The sequence below is a fragment of the Nuphar pumila genome, chromosome 17 (assembly GCF_984573655.1).
Source record: "Nuphar pumila chromosome 17, dmNupPumi1.hap1.1, whole genome shotgun sequence".
NCBI lineage: Eukaryota > Viridiplantae > Streptophyta > Magnoliopsida > Nymphaeales > Nymphaeaceae > Nuphar > Nuphar pumila.
This window is the reverse complement of record NC_143265.1, coordinates 32453729-32478968: the sequence shown is the minus strand read 5'-3', so window position 1 is coordinate 32478968 and position 25240 is coordinate 32453729. Positions and strand designations below refer to the sequence as shown.

General features: G+C 38.7%; 1 protein-coding gene across 1 annotated transcript in view; it reads left to right on the top strand.

The window, feature by feature from the left end:
- LOC149811868 (putative E3 ubiquitin-protein ligase ARI8) overlaps window positions 1-25240 on the top strand; it is a 77417-nt gene that overhangs the window by 38625 nt on the left and 13552 nt on the right. The window contains exons 12-14 of the mRNA XM_089992558.1: window positions 11324-11395; window positions 12610-12709; window positions 12794-12920. Coding sequence (XP_089848684.1) covers window positions 11324-11395; window positions 12610-12709; window positions 12794-12920 — 299 coding nt within the window. The remainder of the gene's footprint in view (window positions 1-11323; window positions 11396-12609; window positions 12710-12793; window positions 12921-25240) is intronic.

Sequence of the window (25240 nt, the reverse complement as noted above, 5' to 3'; positions counted from 1 at the left end):
CAATGCTTTTTCCTCATCTCCTTCAAACTTAGTTAACTTCAATTGTGGTTACGGAATGGTTCCACATACGTAACCCCAAAGTTTTTTACCTTTGAGATTATTTTCCATAGTGGCCGCCCACATGCGGTAATTGGTTCCATCCAATTTGAATGAGAGATCGATTTTTGCATCTTTGTTGACCATTTATAGAAAAAGAATTTTGAAGACAAGAGAGAGGAGAGATATTACTTGTCAAGAGAGGATCCGATGAAGCCTTCTCAACCAAGGCTCTGATACCATGTAATGAAGTGCCAAATGAGAAAGGCGAAATCTCCAAGAGAAAGCATGCACATACACAGGAGGCCACTAATGGGCAAAATAAAACACAAAAAGTGGTCAAACATACAAAGAGGTAAAAAAATATATTTCACTCATAAAATGCTTCATAAGAAGCTTGAAGAATACATGGGGCCATGCTCCTTATTTATACACATCAAGGGACCCAAGGAGGGGCTCCCATAGAGTCGTTGGAGCCCCTCCAACGGTCATATTTATGACTGTTGGAGGGGTCCAACGACTCTATGTGGACCCCTCTCAAACAATAAAAAAAAGAAAAACTAAAAAAGTAAAAAAGGAAAAAGAATAAAAGGAAAAAGTAAAAGAAAGCATATCTAGGATATGCGTATACAAGTGAAATGACAGAATTATCCCTATCGGGTATTACAAAATAAATATATATATATATATATATTTATATATGTAGATAGACACATAGACATATATATGATAATATATGTGTATGTGTCGTAATCTATATATATATATATATATATCTATATATATATATATATACATCATATTTTAACAACCTCCTACCGGCCTTCCGGCAAGCTCAGGGAGAGGGGGAAGGCAGGGCAGGGGCTGTCGGCCTCCTGCCGACCCTCCGGCAACCAGAGAAAACGAAGAAGGAGAGAGAGGGGGGAGGGTGCATACCTTCGAGGTCGTCGACGACGGCGATGGTGACGGCGAGGATCGGAACAAGGAGGCAGTATCGTCTCTCGTGAGAGGTGTCAGACGCGAGGTCGTTGGCGTCGGGGTTCGGTCGCACGCCGGGAGCGAGGGACGAGGAGGAGGAGGAGAGAGGCGCCTTTGATGGGAGCCCTCCCTCCCCTCACGCTCTTTTAAAGGGGGTCGGGGATGAGCCCAACAGGGAAACCCCGAAGGGTTTCCTGTTTCATCGCATGGAAAGGGAAACGTAGAGGCGGGGGAGTGCGGTGCACAGGGGGGAGAAGAGGGTTTAAAAGAAACCCTCGTCCCTCCGTGTTTTAACCCTAACGGGCCCGAGTCGGGTTTGGATCCGACCCGGGTCCGATTTTTTTTATGGGTTTTACATCCTACCCCTCTTAAAAGAATTTCGTCTGCGAAATTTCCTTAAATGACTCTCTATAGAAATCGAAGTCTGAGTTAATCAGTATTGACGAAGATGCACATGTGTGTGTGATCCCAAACACATATGCTTTTAAAGTGATCAAGACAACTCATAATGAGTTCCTGAGAAAGGTTTCATTTGAACAAAATATATGCGTGATTTCCTTAATAAACTTTTGTTTCTTGAATGGGGTCTCTGTATTTTATCATAATCAGGTTATTGTTTGTTGTTTTTGCTATTTCTAACAGACTCTTTGTTCGAAATAACCTTAACTTATTCTCATTTCTCAAGGCCTTGTGCAGCCAGCTGTCATGACTTCGCTTAAGGTGTAATTTTCAGAATGACCCCATCTTTCCTCAGAAGATCCAAGCATAACCTCATATCAAGATCTAAGATCAATAAGGATCTGATTATCTAATCGTGCTACAACAGAAAGCCAAATCTATAAATTCATAACTAGCTATCTTAATCAACCTTAGAAGATCACCACAACTCACTATAACTTTTTACGTAATCAAAATTCACAAGATCTACGCCGGATCACCTGGTCTGAGAAATGTACGACCTCACAAGGAATTTTCGCCCTAGATGGTTTACTTGGTCCTGGACAATACACTTCCTCACAAAAATTTATCGTCTTTGCGGCTACCCGCTCTTGGACAGTGTACTTCCTCACAGAGATTATCCGCTCTAGCCGGATTACCTGATCTTGATCATACATACCCTCACATAGAATCCTTTGGGGACAAGTCCTCAACATGTGCCAAATTAGTGATATATGCATAAATACAAATGACTGCTCTCAGGGTCGATAGCCACCAATATGGGCACAAACATATATACCATCAATATGCATCACATCATTTCATATGACCCTCAAATCATAAAAATCAAACATTTCACCAATAAGGTTCTATGAATCATAGTTCACTATTGAACTTAAACATTTATCGCATGCATTCAATATTTCATATCACGGGGCATTTAAACCACATCATAAAAAAAGCATAATATCTTACACATTATATCATTGCCACAAGGAATATGAATGTCAAAAATTGAACCTCGAAGCATGCGTAACTAAAGTATGAGTTCTATGCATACGTGTTCATACACATTTTATAATATGAAGCAACTAAACCTTAACATACGCAACTCCTACGTAGTGCGAGTTATGCACGTAGGATTCAAGTTTATATATCTCTAAGACATTCAGATCATTGCATCATCTTCATAAGCATTCACAATTCTTACATCAAATCACATTCGATTATATTCAACGTGAAAACACACGCACATACCTCCTAAGTAATTTAGGTAGACATTCATGATATTCATCAATCATGCTATACAGGTATGATATACTTACTCAGACAATCATAATGTGATCATTCGCAATGAAACTATGTTGGCGTGATATATCATCCACCTAATAAGTCAAAACAAATTATTTGTAGGCGTGAGGTGCCATTCATCTTATAAGTCAAAACTAATCATTTGTAGGCGTGAGGTATCATTCACCTAAATGCTAATATAAGCATCACAATCATAAGAATCTCAGGGGCACAAAATTCATACGTGATTTCATTGATAAACTTTTGCTTGACAAAATCCGTACTGAAAAACAAAAAGTCTTAACCCAAAACTATCAGAGTGCTAGTTTTCTACCTAATCTGTCATGGTGAAATAGACACGGTCTGCCACTTCCCGTTGTGGCTACCATGTGGTCAAGCAGACAGACAAAACAAGGATATTACTTTTAGTTTAAGCATGCAAATCAAACACAAAAGACTTACAACGCGATGAGATGCTCGACGGTCCAAATTCGCCTCTTTCTTAACTGCTCTAATACCAAGTTGTGACGTCCCAAAATTTTCAACTTGTAAATTTTGAAAACATTTAGAGAAAACCTTTCAAATTTCAGGGTTTGGTTTTAAAGACGTCAGCGAAAGCAAATTTTTTTTAGAAAGGAAAACAAGTTGATAATTTTGGGCATGTTAGCTTACAAACCAACTTTATCCACAAAGAATAGCTAGGACACCAGCAAAAGAAGGGTGATCTCGAGCCATGTTGCATTGCGCCATCGACCGTCTGTAAAGTCCTACTTGCTACCTGCTCATGAAATGAGTCAGTTTCATAACAAGCCAGTAGGTGTACAAATAAACAATGTAGAATAAATAAAGTAGGACATCACAAGATAAACAATTTATTTCATTCAAAGCAGTAGTAGCATTTGTAATTGTGAGAAATTAAATCTGAGCAACATATGCAAAGAACATTTAAACTGAAGGAAAGAGACAACACAAGATGTAAGCAACATTATATGCAGTTAACTAGCACGATTAACTAATTAATACAAGTAAAAAACTACATAAGTAGTTTAACTAACAAGTGTAATGCCACAACAAGCATGACCAATTCAAATAGCAATGAGACCGGGTTAATTTATGTTTCGATATTAGCTGACTTTGCGGGTACGCACAAGGCACGAATTGTAGAAACAACTGAAAGTAGTTCGGGGGTCTATTATGCCATGTATTTTCAATACCTCGAATAGCTAGTTGAGTCCGCTCCTAAGGGGACGGTCGGTGACCTGAAAGCTATCTTTTGTAGCCTATTTTTCCTAACTCTGATGACCGGGAAAGCCAAGTCTTTTGCCCGTAACTGCCATTAATGTCCTGTCCATCAGAGTTTTTGTACATTCCCGTCCTCTCTTTTGATGGGAGTCAGCGGTTCGAATGTGTGCGTCAGGTGTTAGTTAACTGAAGACCCATTCTGCATGCTCTGGTCTTTTCAACCAACTCGAGCATCTTGCCTGTGAAGGCGAATCATCACCATTTATGTGATCTCTACATTATGTTATTTGCACATTTCGAGGTTGCCACAACCCCATCATCTAATCATCGTAACACAAACCAAACCTACCTGTTCAAAGGTACGACTACCATGAAAGGGTAACATTTAATATGTTGCAATTCATTTAGTTCAAACTTGACATGCATTGCTCTTTGAGCATTTGGCCTGTAGAGGCGAACATCATTATTTTTATTTATTTTAACAGAGTACTTATTACACAACTCGAGGTGCTCAATGACCTCTCATACTACTCATTGTAGTGAACATACCGTACTTGTCAAAAAGGTCCGATGATGACAGTAGATCACGGGTTTCACCAAGGATAACCCCAACATTGCGTTCATATGACATAAAATCAATAATATAACTTGGCATGTACAATCACTACGAAACATGAAAATCTTAACCAAGTCTTGGGATCGTCCTGGATCCAATCCTTCCTTTCGAGTAACCGACTCGAGGTACAATTAGTTGCATCTAGAAACGCATAGACGGAACACAAGCTAGAACTAATACTAGCAAATCTACTCATATACAGTACGACAACAATACGAAGCAAGTAAAGGATATTAATGACAAAAAACTAACTGTAGAACCAATCTATGCATGCAGAATATGGCAACTACGCGAAGCATGTAATAAAGACAAGTAAAAAACACAAGTCATATAAGTATCATCTGTCGTTATCTCAATTTCCTAAATCTTTATTTAATTCATCTAGTGTCCTCATGCAACTTTCCCCTACCTCGCGAGGTTGCGTCGCTACGTGCGCCTACGAGTGTAGGTGATGTAGTACTCGGGCCGCGGTCACGAGCGAGATCCGTCGTGTAAGCTGTAAACAAACAGACGCGATTATTAAAACGCAAGAAGTGTTGACTGCATTGGGGTCGACCCTATGAAGTGGAAGTGGGGGGCGGCATGTGTAGGCTCGGCAACCTGGCGAGCCGAGACCTGCCCGGCTAACCCGAAGGATGGGGTTAAGCAAACCCTTACCAGCTATACAACCATACCATTTGAGATTCGAACTTGCAACGTCCCTACACAAGGTGACAATGCACTAACAGATTATGCAGGCAGAGGCATCGCCCCTGGCTACCGAAATCAGAGAGGCGAGGCAGGGGCCAAGCCCCTGCCAGAATCTCAGAGGAAGGGAGGGTGCGAAAGGAAGCCGGTGGCCCCTTGCCGGCCCTCTGACAGGTAACCGAGAGAGGGGGGGGGGGGGGCAGTGGCCGTCGGCCTCCTGTCGGACCTCCAGTAAGTAATAGAGAGAGAGAGAGAGAGGGAGGACGCAAGGGGCATGGGTTGCAGTTGTGCCCCTACCTGCAGGATAGAGAGGGAGGACTGCCGGAGGGTAGGTGCCCTCTTATTTCCACCAAACAAGGGGGCGTCAACCCCTGGACAAGGAGACAGGGGGTGTCGACCCCCTTGTCCGGTGATTGAAACAGAAGAACAGGGGGGCGACACCCCCTATCCGATGATCGAAACCTTGGCAAGGGGCGTCGACCCCCCTGTCGAATGGAAACACCAGGGTACAATGGCATCGACCCCCTATCGAATGATTGAAACAAGGGCAGGGAGCGTCCCCCCCCGCCGAACGATAAGAAAGACAAGAGGAGGGGGAAGGCGTGGTAGGGGCTGCCGGCCCTCCGACAACCAGAGGAAAAAGGAGAGAGAAGCGGGAGGGTGCATACCTTCGAGGTCGCCGACGATGGCGGCTGCGATGATCGAAACAAGAGGGAGGAGGTGGCATCGGCTCCCCTAAGAAGCGTCGGACGCGAGGTCATCGACACCGGGGTTCGGTCGCACATCGGGAGCGAGGGACGAGGAGGAGGAGAGGTGGAGGAGGAGGAGGAGGAGGAGGAGGAGGAGGAGGAGGAGGAGGAGGAGAGAGGCGCCTTCGATGGGAGCCCTCCCTCCCCTCACGCTCTTTTAAAGGGGGTCGGGGAGGAGCCCAACAGGGAAACCTCGAAGGGTTTCCTGTTTCGTCGCGTGGAAAGGGAAACACTGAGGCGGGGGAGTGCGGCACACAGAGAGGGTTTAAAAGAAACCCCCGCCCCTCCGTGTTTTAACCCTAACAGGCCCGGGTTGGGTCCGGATCCGATTTTTTTTTGTGGGTTTTACACTTTGACATTCTCTTTTTCCTCCAAAACAAAACATTCTCTACTCCTAAAGGCAAATATGTATTTTCAAAATTGCTACCACTTTTGAAGGTGTTTTGATTATTTCAATCAGATCAACGCTACTAAAATTAGTATATAGCAAGGTTGTAAGTAGTGTATCGGTCCACCCAATAGTGACACCACATCGTAAACGTATCATAAAATTTTAATAAAAAATCTATAAAAATAAGAAAAATCAAGAAAAATTCAATAAAATTATATGACATGAAATAATGATAAATTGTACAAACTACATACATAAAATCACATTATGAATTATTTATGTCTCTATTACATACCACAAGAGTATGAATTGCAGGCCAGGTATTTTCAACCCATATATATTGTGGTCACTCGGGGCTCGGATCACGTACCCTCTCCAAAGTAGACCGTAGGATTGAATGAGTTATTAGATCCTTTTTATTACAGGCTTATATTCCAACTAGTGTGCCTCGTATCAATAGGCCACATACACACACTACCCATTCCAGGTAGATACATGATTCATTATTTCAACATGTTCATAACCCATTCAGTGTGCTATGGTGCCTTTAACCAATTGACCATTTAACTCTTGAAGGTGAATCAAATAATTTATGTGTGCATGTATCCTTTATAACATGGGGCATTCTTCACACCCCTTGGATTCTCATCAACCTAGCTCATCAAAGAGGAAACATGTATATGTATGCTTCACATGCCTTACAACTTAAATCACATGACACACATACACATAAGTATTAAGGCACCACACAAGCTCCAATATGAGTATCAAATAGTGCATGCATACATATTTCGTCTCTTATAGCACTATGAATCAACATGTAATATCATCATGGGGTATTTCAACATCATCATAGCACTTAACATCATGCTTAACAACATAGACATTATTCAATATCATAACCGTATATATTCATCATACTAAATATACATTCATTCCAAGCGTGATACTAAAATCAGATTTTTCAACATACGTATGGCATAATAATAATACCTTCACATGTTAATTTTAGTAAACATGAACATGACACAATATTATTCATCAAATCTAATTTTTAAGTGCTCCTACATAACACTAATCACTTACCATAAGGCTGATTTTTAAGTGCTCGTACACATAGCACAATCACTTACCACAATCTGAATTTTCTTTGTGCTAAAACACATAACACTAATCACTTATCGCGAATAAAGAAAAATCAAGAAAAAATAGAAAAATTCTAAAAAAATCATATGCTTGAAATAATGATGAATTGCACAAACTACATACATAAAATCACATTATAAAGCATTTATGTTTCTATTATATACCACGCGATCGCATTATGAATTGCACAAACTATATAAAATCATATTTGGAACATTACTTCCAAACTTGACCCACCACAAGTGTGAAAAAAACAAGAAAATGAGAAATCAATTATAAGACAATAACAAATATACAATCATACAAAACATTATAACTAAATAACAATTTGAAATTAAAATTGAAATAGACAAAATAAATTACCTGAACACATTATGGCACAGTTTCACACTGCTGCAGGTATGCCCATATCATACAATGCATTATCATAAGTTTTCATTTCCTTATGAATTTGATCTTGAATGCTATAATCAGGGTTCAACCTTTCGATGCAATCCAAAAGTCCTTTATTGACTTCTCTATCCATTTTAAAAGTAGGGGAGTATCTAAATGCAAGATTTAAATAGTATGTTGCAGCATGAAGAGGCTGCTGAAGTTGCTCGATCCACCTATGATCATTGATGTTCCGTATAGGTATGTAAAATTTTTTCTTCTCCTTCAAATTATTTCTAATGGTCGCTTTTGCCTTATCCATGGCCTCATAGAGATAACCCAGAGTTGTCAGTCTGGGAAGCGAAAGCGGAAAGCAGGAAGGGAGGCACTTCCAAAATTTTAGGAAGCGGAAAGCGCATGACTACTTAGAAGCGAACCAGGAATCATCTCGAAAATGAACCGGAAGCGACATAAGAAGCGAGGGGGAAGCAAAAAAAGAGAAAAAAATAATGAAAAAAACACAAAAAAAATAAAGGTAAGCTAGGGGAAAACGAGTTTCCCGTAGGGAAGCACAGGAAGCTCGCTTCCCCTAAATGTAAAGCACGCTTTCCAAATATTTTTGGTGCTTCCCCGCACGTTTCAGAAGCACCACGTTTCGCGCTTTCGAAATGCGCTTTGAGGCAGCACGCTTCCTCATATTGTAAGGCACTTTCGGTAACTCTGAGATAACCCATAGTTGCTATGTCTTTACTGTCAACCAATCGAAGCACCTTCACCAAAGATATAGTTATTTTCAATAACTTTACACATGAATCCCATAATTCACTTCTAAATATAATATATACAAATTTTTTGGACTTTCTTTTTTGTGCATGAGGACATGCATTCCACTCATTTGATGAAAACATTTTTTTTAGTGCAACTTTATTCTTTACTAAACTTTGCACTGTCAAAAAATCCGTAGCAAGTCTAATAACTACACTATGAATCAACTCGGCACTACTAGTGTACTTTCTCATTAGACTCAAAACCCATGCATGATTGTAAATAAATTTAGTAATTTCTTGGCAGTATTCAATTGTCTGATGTACCTCATCCATGCTGCTAATGTCCTTAAACATGAGGTCTATGCAATGGGCAACACCTGGGGTTCAAAAGAATGACCCAAAATTTTCTGCCAATTCTTTACTTGCTGCCCTATAATTTGCTGTATTATCAGTAATGAACTGTACAATGTTTTGAGGCTGCACTTCTCCGACAACCTTGTAAAAAATCTTTAACAATGCATCTGCTGTCTTGGGCGTATCTGACAAATCAATTGATTTAAAAAACATGGTTCTTTTGGGGCAATAGACAAGAAAATTTATCGAGGTCCTCGACTTTCTGTATGTCCACCCATCTGCCATGATGCTACACCAAGTCTCTCTCTATGACTGCCCCATATCATCACAATATGCCTTAACTTCTTTCACATTAGCATCTAATTTTTTTTCTTAAAGAATGATATGAAGTCCTCTTGTATCCAGGCCCAATACTGGTTATGGCATCTGTCATGGCCAGAAAATGAAAGGAATTTGCCGCATTAAAAGGAATGTAGGCATCATAAAACCATCTCCCAATTGTGACATCCACTTGCTCGACTAAATGTTGAGGAGTCATAGTAGTACAAATATCGGGCTACGCCCAGGGAAAAACTCGTAATAGAGCCTCTAACTCTACCTCTGGGTCATCCTCTCGAACTCCCTTCTTCTCCTCTTCTTTTTCTTCCTTTTCTTTTTTCTCCTCTTCTTTTTGTGCCCGCGGCGGTAGCCGCAACACTACTACTAACACCAGTCACACCTTTTCCCTTCGTTGCAGAACTTCCTACTTCTAATCCTATGCTATGGGTTGTAGGATCAGAAGTAGGGAGCTCATCTTCGTAATTCACATCCTCCCATGGCTCTCCATATCCCATTTTTGCCTCATTCATCTCTCTTTCTTGTCTTTTCCTCTCAAATCATCAAGTATTTCTTGGCATTGTCATTTTATAGCATCCAACAATTTGTTTGACGTGCATGCTTGCACATTATGATGTGTCCCTGCTAATTGATGCTTCAACCGAGAGATATCACCCGAAAAAACTATTTTTGCAATAGTTGCATTTGATTCTTAATCGATTTTCACTCGTTATTTGAGTGCACCATTGTCATGCCGTATCTTGTGATGCTATATTCCTCCAAAAACACTCAATAACAAGCAAAGAATAAGAATTTTTTACCTTAACCCACTTCCTTGGGTGAAAAAATAGGTGAAAATACACTCTTAAGAAAATCACAAAAACCCTCTCCCTTGTGCAAGAATCGACCCCCAAATCGATTTCACTGAACCTAGGGTGCGTGAGTTCCCTTCCAACAATCTCTACTGATGTGTAGAAGTCGGCCCTTGAGAGGGCTTTTAAACTCAAAATGAAAAAGACCGAGTTTCAAGTCTTTTTACTGCGCCAGACCCGTATCGTACGATACACTCAATACGGGCATGATACATACTCATATTGAGATATGAGTGTGTATTGTATCGTTATATCAAAAAGTAACGATATGTATCGTGCCGTATCATACGATAAGGACAACCATGGTATATAGGGTTTAAATTTAGAAATCCATTAAGTGTAAGAGTGTGTGTGTGTATATAGTCACTTAATGTTGATATTTTTTAAAACATCAATGATGTTTTTACAACAAAATAAAAGAGATGTTTTCTTGTGATCTTTTTGATATTCTGAAATTTTTTGAAAAATATTGCAATAGTATCATGATAATGATTTGGGGAAATATATGAGGTGTTTCTTTCTAATTTAATTTTTTTAATCTTTTCTATGTTATTAATAGTTTCTACTTTTTTGTCTTAAAAATCACTAGCAAAAAATATTTTCTTGGTTTTCCTATTTTCCTTCAAGTATTTTCTCTATCTTTTCCTGAGATTTTCTTAAAACACTAGTTACAGAAATTTATTTGCTCATATATTCTTAAGATCAATAATGGTGAACTTGTGTGTGTGTGTGTGCTCGATTGTAAGCGTTCACTTGTGTGTGTACCTGTTTGTGCATTTGTGTGTGCATATGTAATTGAATGTTTCCCCAATGTAAGATGAGTTTCTGTTTGAATGCTGAGTTTGGTCACTTATTCTAAAACTACTGATGCTACATTTGTATTCTGAGTTTCTGTTTGTATTTTGAGTTTGACCACTTATGCTAAAACTGGTGATGCTACATTTGTATGCTGAGTTGCTGTTTTAAATGTTTCTCTACCTTGTCCAGATTGGCAAGGTTCTTATTGTTTCTGAAACTTTAGGATTTCTTTTGTAGCTTATGAAGATTATAATGATCCTGTGACTGTGCAGCTTGAAAAGTTGAGTGACAAGCATTGTCAACCTGCATCTCAACTGAAATTCATCACTGATGCTTGGTTACAGGTATTTTGTTTTCTTTTTTTGAATAAAAGGGAAATTATTATTAAAGGTAAAAAAAACAGAAAAAGGGTAACTATATGTCACCCTAAGGGCCTGTTTGGTTAGCACCAAATATCCAGATATTTAAGATACTTGAAAAATAAAAATTGAGAGATATAATTTTTTGTTGTTTGGAACTTTGGATAGCAAAACCAGATTTCTCAAAATCAGATTTAAAAAAAAACAGAACTTTATTAATCCAGTGGATAGCTGGATTAATAGAAACCAGAAAAAAATCAGGTTTCCATTTATCTTAAAACACGGAGCTTATCAGCCCCAACCCAAACCCTTGACCCCTTTACACCTCTATCTCTATCTCTCTCCAAGAAAATAAAATACCCAAAATGCCGCCTTCTTCCTCCACCTTAAACCCCTAGCTGGTCCCTAGGGTTTATCTGCCAGGGCTTTGAGCAGCCATTGCTATGGCTATAAAACCCCAAACCCCTCTCTGATGGACTCTGCCAATATATGGTGTACGGCCATCCTCTTCTGAAGCTTCCCATATTCGCCTCTTGGCATTCTGATCGTCTAGAATGATCAGGAGATATGCAAAGATGGTGTAGTACCAATCGATGTCAGTCACGAGTTCCATCTAATCCACTTGTTGGTGCCCTTCTAAGATGAGAGCAGGGGAGACATTTATTGATGGACTAAACATGAGAGTAGGGGAGACGTTTATTCTACTTTTTGTGATTGTTTCTTTGTGGGTTATCTGAGGAGTTGGAATGTGCCCATCGAAACGCCTGAGACAAAGACGTATGAGATCTGCTGCAGGTTTGACCTATTAGCAACCAAGTGTGCATATGGGTTTGTGAGAGAGAGAGAGTATTCAACAACAAATTAATTAGTTGTGGTCTAAACATGTCCAGATCAAAACCTGATCAGAATTTTGAGTGAACAACCAAACAGGGGAAGAAGAATCTGGATATTTTTTTCAGATATTCAGGTGCATCCAAACACTTAGAAAACCAAAAAATGCAAAAATCTAGAAAACTAGATTTCTGGATTTGCATCCAATGGGCATTGTGAAATCCCAGAAGAATGGCATAATCAGCATTCGGCCACTTTGCCGAGGCACGTAAGGATAGATCAGATTTAATGTGCGTATGCTTGTTTGACCAGTCTTCTGTTATTTTGCTTTTATGTACAAGATTTATTGTGTTTGTTATAATCTGCAGATAGTTGAGTGTAGGCGAGTATTAAAGTGGACATATGCATATGGATATTACCTTCCTGAGCATGAACATGCAAAGAGACAGTTTTTTGAGTACCTACAAGGTATTTCCATTTCTTTTCTGATTACTTTTGTCACATGTTATGTCCATCTTTATGTCAGTTATAACATGCATATTTGTACTGCAGGGGAGGCGGAGTCTGGGTTGGAACGGCTGCATCATTGTGCTGAAAAGGAATTGCTTGCTTTCCATGATGGTGAAGGGCCATCTAAAGAGTTTAATGAGTTCAAAACTAAGCTGGCAGGCTTAACCAGGTAAAATTTTCTAATTTACTTATTCTAATGTGCGTAGATTTCATTATCAAATTGTTGGTTGACCAAGTGAGAAGCTCATCTGATGGTTTTGCCAGTGGATTGCGAAAAACCTTTGACTGCATCTGATTGTAGTTGAAAAATAGTGTTATGGTCAGCATCGTTGCATATGTTTGTCCAAGATGCAAATGGTGACCTATGATCTGCAAATGGATTGGTTACTTCTGCAGACGGGTTTCCCATTCTTGAATTGTTTAGAACCCATATTTTGAAAACCCTTTGATTTGTGACTGCTTATTCAATCTCTGTCCGAACTCAGCATAGTGAACTCATTTTCTTGATTGGATTGTGATAATTTTATTTTATATTGACAAATAGTAAAAATAGTGTAAATGAAATTTTTGAAAATGATAGTAGAAATATACCTAACATTAATAAGTTGGCGTGTAACTGCAATTTAGTGATGTAACTACTAACTGAATGTTAAAACATGCAAAATTTTGAATGGAGGTTATCATATTTTTGAGACTATATTAATATGTCAGTCATCGTGGTCACTGGTCAGCTGATAACTACTGTGCATAAAATGTTTGAATGATTCCACACACAAAAAAAAAACCATGAATGGGAAGCTAGTTGTGAAACTTGATGTCAATAAAATAATCTATATTTACAATATAAAAACAATATCAAGTGTCCAAAATAGTAATCATTGGTAATTCAAAAAGGTGGAATACTTGACCCTAATAGAAAGAGTTACATGAGAACTGTTCATACTCAAATATATGAAACAAAAAATTGCCTTTATCGTCATAATTTCTGCATCATCAATCGTGTAAAATCCTGCAAGGCAAAAAATGTAAAAGCAAATTCATGCAGACTGGTCAGTCAACTGGGTTGATCTAGTGAAAGTGACCAGGTTGTCCTATTGGGCTATTCTGTTGGGTTTTTAAAGTGTGGCGGAGCCACCTATAGCTCTCACAAACAATTCATATTTAGAACAAGTTTGCAATATAAACAATTCAATCACAGGCAACCAAAATCCATATGCCATATAAACATTTAGGGATGCATGAACCAATACAACTTGCACAAATGACTTTTTTTTTAATTAAATTATCAAATATTGCTTTTGAATGCATGTCCCTACTTAATGCAACATATTAAGTTTCATCTTGTATAAAATCCACGGATACTCAAAACGGGCAAAATCTCGAGGTCCAAAGTGTCAAAACTGGCGTGTTTTGATGTAGAAACCGAGAAGAGGAGAGAGAGAGAGAGAGAGAGAGAGAGAGAGAGAGAGAGAGAGAGAGAGACTTCTTTGGTGAAATCGGCAGCCTTTTCTTTTCTGTACAGCTGCACTAATACTTCATTAAGATAAATAAGGTTAGAGTATTTTTACATGGACAAAACTGTCCTGTGTTAGTAAAACAAATTACATTAGAGTATACACGATCCATATGGATCTCCTACTGGATCCATATCTGATCCATATTCTAATACCCTCCCTCAAGTTGTGCATGGGAGTGAACCATGTGCAACTTGTTCTTTAGGTACCAAAAACGGTTACTTGTGAGACCTTTAGTGAACATATCAGCGACTTGGTCTTCTGAAGGCACATAAACCAGCTCAATCTCTTTGTCTGCTATCTTTTGTCTGATGAAATGTTGGTCAACCTCAATATGCTTAGTCTGACTGTGATGAACCGGATTTAACGCAATTTGTATAGCGCTTCTATTATCACACATAAGAGTCGATCTTGAGATATCCTCTCGCATCTCTGTAAGTAGATGCCTAATCCAGGTCACTTCTGCTGTGGTAGCTGCCATAGATCTATACTCTACATCTGTGCTAGATCTTGCCACAACCTTTTGTTTTCTGCTACTCCATGAGACAAGATTCCTTCCAATGAAAACACAGTATCCTGAAACAGACCTTCTTTCATCTGGATCTCCTGCCCAGTCTGCATCTGTATAGGCTAATATGTCATGTTTTGGTGTCCCCAAAGGAGATTGAGCATATGTGAGTCCATCACCCACCGTGCCTTTTAGATAACGAAGGATACGTTTGACAGCATCCATGTGACCAGTCTTCGGTTCATGCATGAACTGAGATACTTGATTTACAGAATATACAATGTCTGGTCTAGTAAAAGTAAGGTACTGTAACATGCCCACTAAGCTGCGATACTTGCTTGCATCAGGATATAACTCACCATCACAAATACTGAGCTTTTGATTGACAACACTGGGTGTAGGCACATGTTTGCAATCTGTCATTCCTGCTTTGGCCAGAAGATCAAGAGTATATTTGTGTTGAGTTAATGACGTTTTTCCATCCTGTCTGTCCACCTCTACACCAAGAAAATATCTCAGTTCTCCAAGGTCTTTCATTTTGAACCGCATGCTTAGTAAAGTTTTAACTCGTTGAATATGATCTGGAGCATTACCAGTGATCACTATATCATCAACATATATGAGTAAGAAAACCATAGTGGTTTCATCCTCGTATATGAATAGAGAATGATCTAGTTGGGAACGAATGAAACCGTGGTTCTGAATCTCTAAGGAGAAGCTCTCAAACCATGACCTAGAGGCTTGCTTTAAACCATACAATGCTCTGGTTAATTTGCATACATATTCTTTTGGGTCTCCCTCTGCATAGCCTTGAGGCTGCTCCATGTAAACTTCTTCTTTCAAATCCCCATGAAGGAATGCATTTTTAACATCAAGTTGACTAAGGGGCCACCCATGTTCAATTGCCAGGCCAAGAGTCATACGAATAGTTCCCATTTTCACTACTGGGCTGAACGTCTCATCATAATCTTGACCGTATTCTTGAGTAAAACCTTTGGCAACAAGACGTGCCTTGTATCGTTCAATGCTACCATCTGGTTTGTACTTAATCTTATACACCCATTTTGAGCCAACAACATTTTTATCGGGGGGACGACCAACTATCTCCCATGTTTGACACTCATGAAGCGCCTTGATCTCTTCATTCATTGCTTCAATCCATTTGTTAGATTGAACAGCTTGACAAAACCCAAGTGGTTCTTCGTGTTTTTCAATCTGGGATAGAAAGATCTGAAAATCCATAGAGAAGTTATCATAACTCACCCATTTTTCAATAGGATGCCTTATCCTGCCTGATCTTCTTGGTGCCTCTTTATTACTGGACAATGCCTCTTGTTCTCCAACAGGTACATCTATTTGCTCTCTGAGTCTCCTGGTATAGACATTTCCTTTGTATCTCGGACATTCTGTTTCTGATGCCTTATCTGAAGCTGTCTCATCATGTACGCTTTCAGGAACCAAAGTGGTATGTTCTGTAATATGTGAAATAAGTTCAGCACTGAGCCATGGATCATACCAATTAGCAGCTGCGTCAATATGTTCACGATTGTGGTCTGCTTTATTTTCTAGAAAATTATTTTCATCAAAGACAACATTTCTGGAAATTCTGATCTTCTTATTGGTGGGGTCATAGCACCTGTAACCCTTGTGTTCATCTGCATAACCTACAAATTGGCAGATAGAGGCTTTGTCCTGAAATTTAGTTCTCATCGATTTATCAATGTGTACATAACATTTGCATCCAAAAACTCGTAACTCATCATAGTCAGGTTGTACACCAAAAAGAACATAATAGGGAGACCGATCTTCAAGGATATGCATAGGAAGACGATTTATCACGAGTGGCAATGTGAAAAGCTTCTGTCCAAAGACTAATAGGCAAGTTACAACCATGCATCATACTCATTGCACTTTCCACAATATTCTGTGTTTACGTTCAGCAATCCCATTTTGTTGTGGAGTGTACGGGCAAAAAACTCTATGATGTATCCCATTTTCTTGGAGAAAATCTAAAATTTCTTTGGAGGAATACTCACCACCTCCATCACATTGGACAATTTGAATATTTTTGGAGAATTGAGTTTTAACGTAGGCATGAAAGTAACGGAAAATAAGAAAAACCTCTGATTTGTGTTTCATAAAGAATATCCAGGTAAAGCGAGAGAAACTGTCAATAAATGATACATAATATTTACTTCCAGAAAAGGAAGGATTAGGGGCTGGGCCCCAAACATCAGAACATAGTATCTCAAAAGGTATGAAAGCTCTTTTATTTATTTGATGAAAAGGAAGTACATGACTTTTGCAAATCTGACAACTAGGACACACTTTATCCTTTAATGAATGTGAAACAGACTTTGAAAGAAAACCATTGGACACTAACTTTTCAATAAAGACTTGACTACAGTGACCAAGACGAGAATGCCAAAGATCTGGCTTATTACATTTGGATAAACTTAGGACACTTTTAGAGACATGATCAAACTTGGGCTTCAGAACATTGGAGGCTGGATCTTCATTGAAGACATACATGTCTCCACGTCGCTCTCCTTTAGCGAACATCTCCTTCGTTTGAAGATCCTTGACAAAGACAGAAGTAGGAGTAAATTCCACAGATGAATTGGTAGAATCAACAAGCTTAAAAACAGAGATAATATTTTTCTTTATATTTGGTGCATGAACAACATTAGATAAAGGAATGGAGGAAGACTCGGACAAAGGGATAATAACATTGCCTACGTTTGAAATAGGGTGGTGAGTCCCATCTCCAGTTACAATATTAGATTTACCAAAATAGGAAATCAAAGTAGAGAACTTACCTGCATTGCCAGTGACATGAGCTGCTGCCCCAGAGTCCACATACCATATCCCATCATCACTCTGTTTCAGGTTCAAGTTGGTCATAGCAGACAAAAGGAGATCCTTAGCATCATCACTGACCCGAAAGGTACTTGCAGTTCCTGATGTGCCAACATTTCTATTGCTTTGTATTCTATTACGATTTTGGGGGTTGTACCAACAGTTGGCTTTAATGTGACCACGTTTGTTGCACTGGTAGCATGTGGGAACAGTTTTTGAAAAACTGGCAGTGAAATTTGGTGTAGGTAACAACCCACGTCCACCCTGGAGTTGTGCTCCCTTGCCTCTACCGCGCCCTCCTCGTGCACGATCAGCAATCATCCCTGTGACAAGAACATCATGTGTAGATGGTTGTTCGACCGAAGCATCTGACATGCCTTTTAAAGACATCTCGTACTGGAATAGCTTAGCGCGTAAATCTTCAAAACTGGGCAACGTCGGCAAGCACAATAAAGAAGTGACAAAAACACGATACTCTGATCCTAGGGCATTCAATGTCTGCTGCACTTTTTCTGTCTGACACTGATATCCAACAATGGCCAATTGATCTGTGATACTTTTGACTTGATTTAAAAATTCAATAATGGTCATTGCCCCCATTTTCAAAAGTTGGAATTCACGTTTGAGAAATAACACCTTAGCCTCTGATATCTGAGAGTAGGTCTGAGCTAGAGTCTCCCACAATACTTTAGTTGTGCAATCATCAGGAATAGAAACTAATACTTCTTGCGACAATGTGGAAGTTATGTACGCAACGAGAGCCTGATCTCGCTTCATCCAAGCAACAAATGCAGGGTTGCGAATGATGTTTGGCAATCCTCCGTCCTCTTTGGCTTGTTGTGTGATAGATTCTGGAGGCGTTGGAATGGAGCCATCCAAGTGACCTGAAAGGTCTTGACTTCAAATGAAGGAAGTAATCTGCCTTTTCCAGGTCAGGTAGTTGTTTGTGTTTAACTTTTCGGAAACTAGTTGCCCCAAGAAATTGGAAGAAAGAACAGAGTTTGTTGAACTATCCATCTGCAGAAATTTATGACAGAGATAAACTTTATGACAGAAAGATCAAGGTTGGCTGAAATGAGAGATAGACTGTATGACAGAAAGATCAAGGTTGGCTGAAATGAGACTGATATCATAAAGGACTCAGAAATCGGCTTTATGATAGAAGAACCAGAGAAGGTCACAACAGGATTTTAAAGAATGTCACAACAGGGTATTGGACAGCTGATCTGGGTATTGTCTCAGTGTTTGTGAGACAAATAAGGAACCATGAGCAGATCTGAGTATATTCAGATCTGTGAATGGAATAGCGAGCCTTGAATGGAGTTGTAGGGGTGTGTTAAAAAAAGAAGAGTGTAACCAGACCAGAGCAGATTCTCATGACCAGATTCTCGTGAAACAAGGACAACACACACAAAAGAAAGGGGAGAGCTTGACTGGATTGACCAGTCTAGACAGAAAAAAAAAAACTCGAAACATAGGAACTCGACTAGGGTGACCAGTCCAGAACAGACCAGATTTACGTAAGAGGACACGTGAAATAGGGAAAACTCGTAAATAGAGGAACTCGGCTGGGGTGAATGATCAGTCCAGATCAGATTCACGTGAGGAGAGAGACCAGGCTAGATTCACGTGAAAGAATACGTGGAATCAGCTTTTCCAGAAATAACGAGAGGAAACAAGAATAACGAGGAGAGAAACCTAAAGGAAAAGGAGAAACAGATCGTGACCTGTCGAGGAGGAGAACTCACCTTTTTGGAAATGAAGCGTGACCTGACGAGAATGAGGATGCAGCTTTTCACGTCTCTGATGGAACTCGTTTTACTCCCAGTACTGTCGCTGCTCTGATACCATGTCAAAACTGGCGTGTTTTGATGTAGAAACCGAGAAGAGGAGAGAGAGAGAGAGAGAGAGAGAGAGAGAGAGAGAGAGAGAGAGACTTCTTTGGTGAAATCGGCAGCCTTTTCTTTTTTTTACAGCTGCACTAATACTTCATTAAGATAAATAGGGTTAGAGTATTTTTACATGGACAAAACTGTCCTGTGTTAGTAAAACAAATTACATTAGAGTATACACGATCCATATGGATCTCCTACTGGATCCATATCTGATCCATATTCTAATACAAAGCAGTCTCCAGTGGTATCTTATCATACAATTGCATTTTATTAACTGTGTCTCACACATGTTCCTCTACCGACATCAGGGATCAACACCATTAATCAAAGAACATTAAGAATCATCACTTAATGCTGGGACGACAAAGGTATCATCACCCATTGACGCCACTTTTTTTGGTATACCAATAAATGCAGTTGAGTCAAACATCATCCCATGCACAGCGTTCAGTATCCTTTCGGTCGATATGACCGCCATCCAAGAATCCCACCTTTTCAGAGGGAAACCAAGAAAGAAAAACCAATTACATTGTTTAGGTCTTTTAAATTATTTAAGTTCTTTACATAAGAACATTATGCAAATCATCATGCCAATATCCAATATGGGTTATTACCCACTCTCTCATTACAATGTAAAATTATGCCACATGCAATTAAATCACAACATTATATTTTCTCATGTCAATGCACTTTAAAAACTAAGGCACAACCACATATCCTCAACCGGCTCACGAGTGATTCAACCAAGACACCCCACAATCAGTGTCATTCAATTAGGACACGGTCACATATCGATCTCGGGTTCACATAAGTAAAAAAAAAATGTGTATTAGTCTCTGACAAAATAATTACACATTTACGTTCTTTACGAAGCCCAAGTTCATATCATAGTCAAAGAAACCAGATTCTCAACCTAATTAATAATTGGATTTATTTAATTTAAAACCCCAAATTTAAGTCATCTAATCACCAATTAGGATTTTCTTAAATAAAGTCCCAGATTTAAATCCTTGTTTGATCTAACCTTAATCTCACTTAATTTTTTTTGTTCAGATTTAAAATAGTCAAAAGAAGCAGATTTATCTAATCCTCCCAAAATCAGATTTACTTGATTGAATAAAACTCAGGTTTTGTTAATCTAAATCAGATTTGAGGCCAATAAAAACCGAATTCTGGCAATCAATACATGAGCAAGAATAGGAAATATTCTATGCATGTAACATCGATCCAATACGTGAATAGTCAAAATCTGAGTATGCAACAGAAATAACAAGAATAAAATCCAAGTACAATAACGTAATCCAGAGAGAAAAAAAATATCAGAACTTGATAATCTGATTAGGTACATGCTCCTAATTGACCAATCAATGCACATATCTCCTGAGGAGCCGGGTTCTTGGATCAATCCAAGAAAACCTGTGCATGTCTATGCGTTGTCAACACAAAATTTGAAGCATGGTAAAATTTAAATTTCTGCATCTGGCCATATCATTTTAAAAGCTATGTCACAGGGATTCGGCTAGCAGGGTGCTGCACCCGCGTCGACGCGACTCGACGCGGGTGCGGGTGCGGCACCGGGTGCAGTCAACCCGACCCTGGGTGCGTTGACCGCAACCAGGGTCATTTTGTCCATTTTTTTTTGGATTTTTTTAAAATTTTTTTTTTGCCCTATGAAATGGGCTGCGGAATTAAAAAAAACAGCGCCGGTGGGAGCCCCCGGACCCCCCTTCCTGCAAGGGCAAAAACAATGACCATAAAATATGCCCTTGAAGTTTAAAAATGACTTGGCAGTTCGATGCATTAATGGACACCAGTAGCTATTTTTGCAATTTTGTGCAAAAATAAGTTACACACTTATTAGCTGTGCATTCAAAATGCACAATTATTAATATGTTTTCCTAATAAAAATTACTAAAATGTCCATAATTGTGACAATTAATACACCTAATCACCATATCAATTTTTAAATTTGTTAGGGGCATAAAATTGTGGTGAACGTGCTAACATGCATAAATGTCATGGATCTTAACAGCTACCAGCCTACCATACATTCATACATATACACTATATATATATATATATATATTTTTACATTTTTGCCCCTGCCGCACCCCCGCACCCGGGTTTTTTAGAAGTGCCGAATCCCCGCACCCGCACCCGCACCCGCACCCATGTGACATAGTTTAAAAGTCGATTCATGTTAAATAAGAATCTACGCACGATCACAAGTTAACTAAAGTCGATACATGCTAATGGAGAATGGTTCGTGAATATCGAATAGCTACAATTGATACCTGAACCATAAATACAAATCGGTACCTGCTAAGTCCAGATATGTGCATAACTTAGCCAAAATCGGTACATCGATTCTATATATATATATATATATATATATATATGAAAACCCACGATTTAACTAGACAAAAAAATAGTTTTAATATGCTTAAACCACAACCAGTCTTAATAGGCTTCATAACCAGATTTGAAAATATCTAAATCAAAAACCCAATTTAAGGAGTTAAAGATTCAATTCTATCGTGAAACAGAAATAATCAGCATATATACAGTAAATTCCTAGATATACGATTTTTCAGAACTAATCCATCGTACAGATTTTTTTCTTAACTAAACAACCAACCCCGAAAACAAATATGCAGATTCAAACAACTGTTCATCGACAACAAAAATATGCAGTTTTAATTAATTGTAACACCAATGAAAATACACAGGACTCAAATTGATAAATCACCTAACGATCATATTTTTTGTTCACCCCTAATAGAACTCAGATTGAAGGCCTCTCAAACCTACCCAAAGAATCTGTATATGAACCGCAAAAGTCTGATATGTAATGAATCAAAACTCAGTGCATACCCCAAAACACATATCCTACAAGAAAATACCAATTTTTATTTTTCTTAGTCCTATGATCGAAATGATCCATGCTAGCCTCCTCACATACCAAATCATGAGCAGGCCGGTACCTTGGTAATGGCTGAACTGCAGAAAACCTGACCCAAAGCTCCTCATAAAAATATAGGTGGCCTCTTGCACAACTCTCTCTTTGCCAAAAATGTGAAAGGGGTGAGGCTCTCTCTCTCTCTCTCTCTCTCTCTCTCTCAAAACACGTGTTTTGAGAGAGGCTGACGTTCCTCTTTATATAAATAAGGAGTCTCCCTTTTAAGGAGGAGTCCTCTTTTAAAGAGGGAAACCTCTCTTAAAGAAGAGACCTCTTTTAAGGAAGGATGTCCCCTTCTAAATCCCTTTCCAGGATATATATATCTATATATATAAAATATATTTTTTATTCTATTATTATTATTATCATTTTTTTATTTGAAACTTATTGATCCCAACACATATGGATCATGGACCTCAGTCAATGGGTCCATGACCCATATCGGGATCCAAAGTTGTGTCAGCCCTTATATTACAATATATATATTTTTTCACCCAAAATACCATAAATATAATTAGCTTAATAAAAATTATATTTATTCAATTTAAAATAGACAAATTTTTTTTCGGATATTACATGTGTGGTTTCTCATATAGTAAACTCGGGTCTCCACCATACCCAAAAATCTGGTCCAAGTCTGGTTCCACCTGGGTTTGAACCAAACCCAACCCATTGACATGTTAAAATATGATGTATATATATATATATCTATATATAGATTACGACACATACACATATATATTATCATATATATGTCTATGTGTCTATCTACATATATAAATATATATATTTATTTTGTAATACCCGATAGGGGTAATTCTGTCATTTCACTTGTACACGCATATCCTAGATATGCTTTCTTTTACTTTTTCCTTTTATTCTTTTTCCTTTTTTAGTTTTTCTTTTTTTTTTTATTGTTTGAGAGGGGTCCACATAGAGTCGTTGGACCCCTCCAACGGTCATAAATATGACTGTTGGAGGGGCTCCAACGACTCTATGGGAGCCCCTCCTTGGGTCCCTTGCTGTGTATAAATAAGGGGCATGGCCCCATGTATTCTTCAAGCTTCTTATGAAGCATTTTATGAGTGAAATATATTTTTTTACCTCTTTGTGTGTTTGACCACTTTTTGTGGTTTATTTTGCCCATTAGTGGCCTCTTGTGTATGTGCGTGCTTCCGTGCTTTCTCTTGGAGATTTCGCCTCTCTCATTTGGCACTTCATTACATGGTATCAGAGCCTTGGTTGAGAAGGCTTCATCGGATCCTCTCTTGACAAGTAATATCTCTCCTCTCTCTTGTCTTCAAAATTCTTTTTCTATAAATAGCCAACAAAGATGCAAAAATCGATCTTTCATTCAAATTGGATGGAACCAATTACCGCATGTGGGCAGCCGCTATGGAAAATAATCTCAAAGGTAAAAAACTTTGGGGTTACGTATGTGGAACCATTCCGGAACCACAATTGAAGTTAACTAAGTTTGAAGGAGATGAGGAAAAAGCATTAAACGAAGAAGAAAAAGAAAAAGCTATTCTTGATTACTCTTCTAAAATGGAAGATTGAAAAGTGAGCATGCTAAAATCTTAGCATGGTTCATGAATAATGTCGAATTGAAGATTTGTGCAAATCTTGCAAAATTCAAGAAGGCTAATGAAGCTTGGTTTTTTATGAAAGGAATGTACACCCAAAGAGACCTTGCTAGGCACTTTTTTCTACAAGAAAAGGTAAGAGCTACCAAGCAAGGTGATATGAGTATTAGGGACTACTATAGTGCTCTATCCTCTTTATGGGATGAGCTTGTTCTTCTCGAACCGTAATGGGAAGGAAGTGCTATTGCCATGAGACAAGAGCAAATGGAAAAAGAGAGGTTCTTTCAATTTATTCATAGGCTTCGTCCCGAATTTGAGCAACTTAGAGGATCTCTTCTTCATAGGGCCTCTACTCCTCTAAGTGACATTTTGGCCGACTTATGTCAAGAAGAAACCCGTTTGGCCTTGAAAAGAGATGTTGATGAAGTACATGCCGTGTCTAGACCTGGCAACAATGTAAGATCATATAAACCACCACATTTTTGGAAGAATAATGGTGGTGGAGGAAGAAAAATCATGTCATAATTGTAATGAACCGGGCCATATTCGTCCGGATTGCCCTAAATTAAAAAAGAATGTGGCTTCCGTGGGAGAAACTCCTCCAATCATCAATGAAGATTCAAAGAAGGATGGTGACATAAAGGAGTCCATCGCTCATCTAACCAAAACTCTTCAACAATTTATAAAGATGAACTCCTCTACATCATCCTCTTCACCTTCCACTTCCGGTGCCGCCATCTCCTCCTTTCCAGGTATGACTTCTTGGATTCTTGACTCGGGTGCCTCTTTCCATATGACTCCAAATGCATCACTTTTGGCATAAGAGACTTTGACACCCTAGTATTTCCAAGTTGTACCTCTTTCCGTTTTTGGAAAAAAATTGTAATACAAATACATTTACATGCAATGATTGTATTCTTGGGAAAATTCACTCTCTTCTATATTCACATAGTAATTTCGTATCAAAAAGGCCTTTTGAACTTGTGCATTCCGAAGTATGGGGACCGGCACCCGTTATGTCCAAAGGGGGCTATTCTTACTATGTTTCTTTTAATGATGACTTTACTAAATACACATGGGTTTACATTATTAAGAATAAATCCGATGTCTTCACTAATTTTAAAGAATTTCACGTTCTTATTCAAAATCATTTTCAACACAATATAGC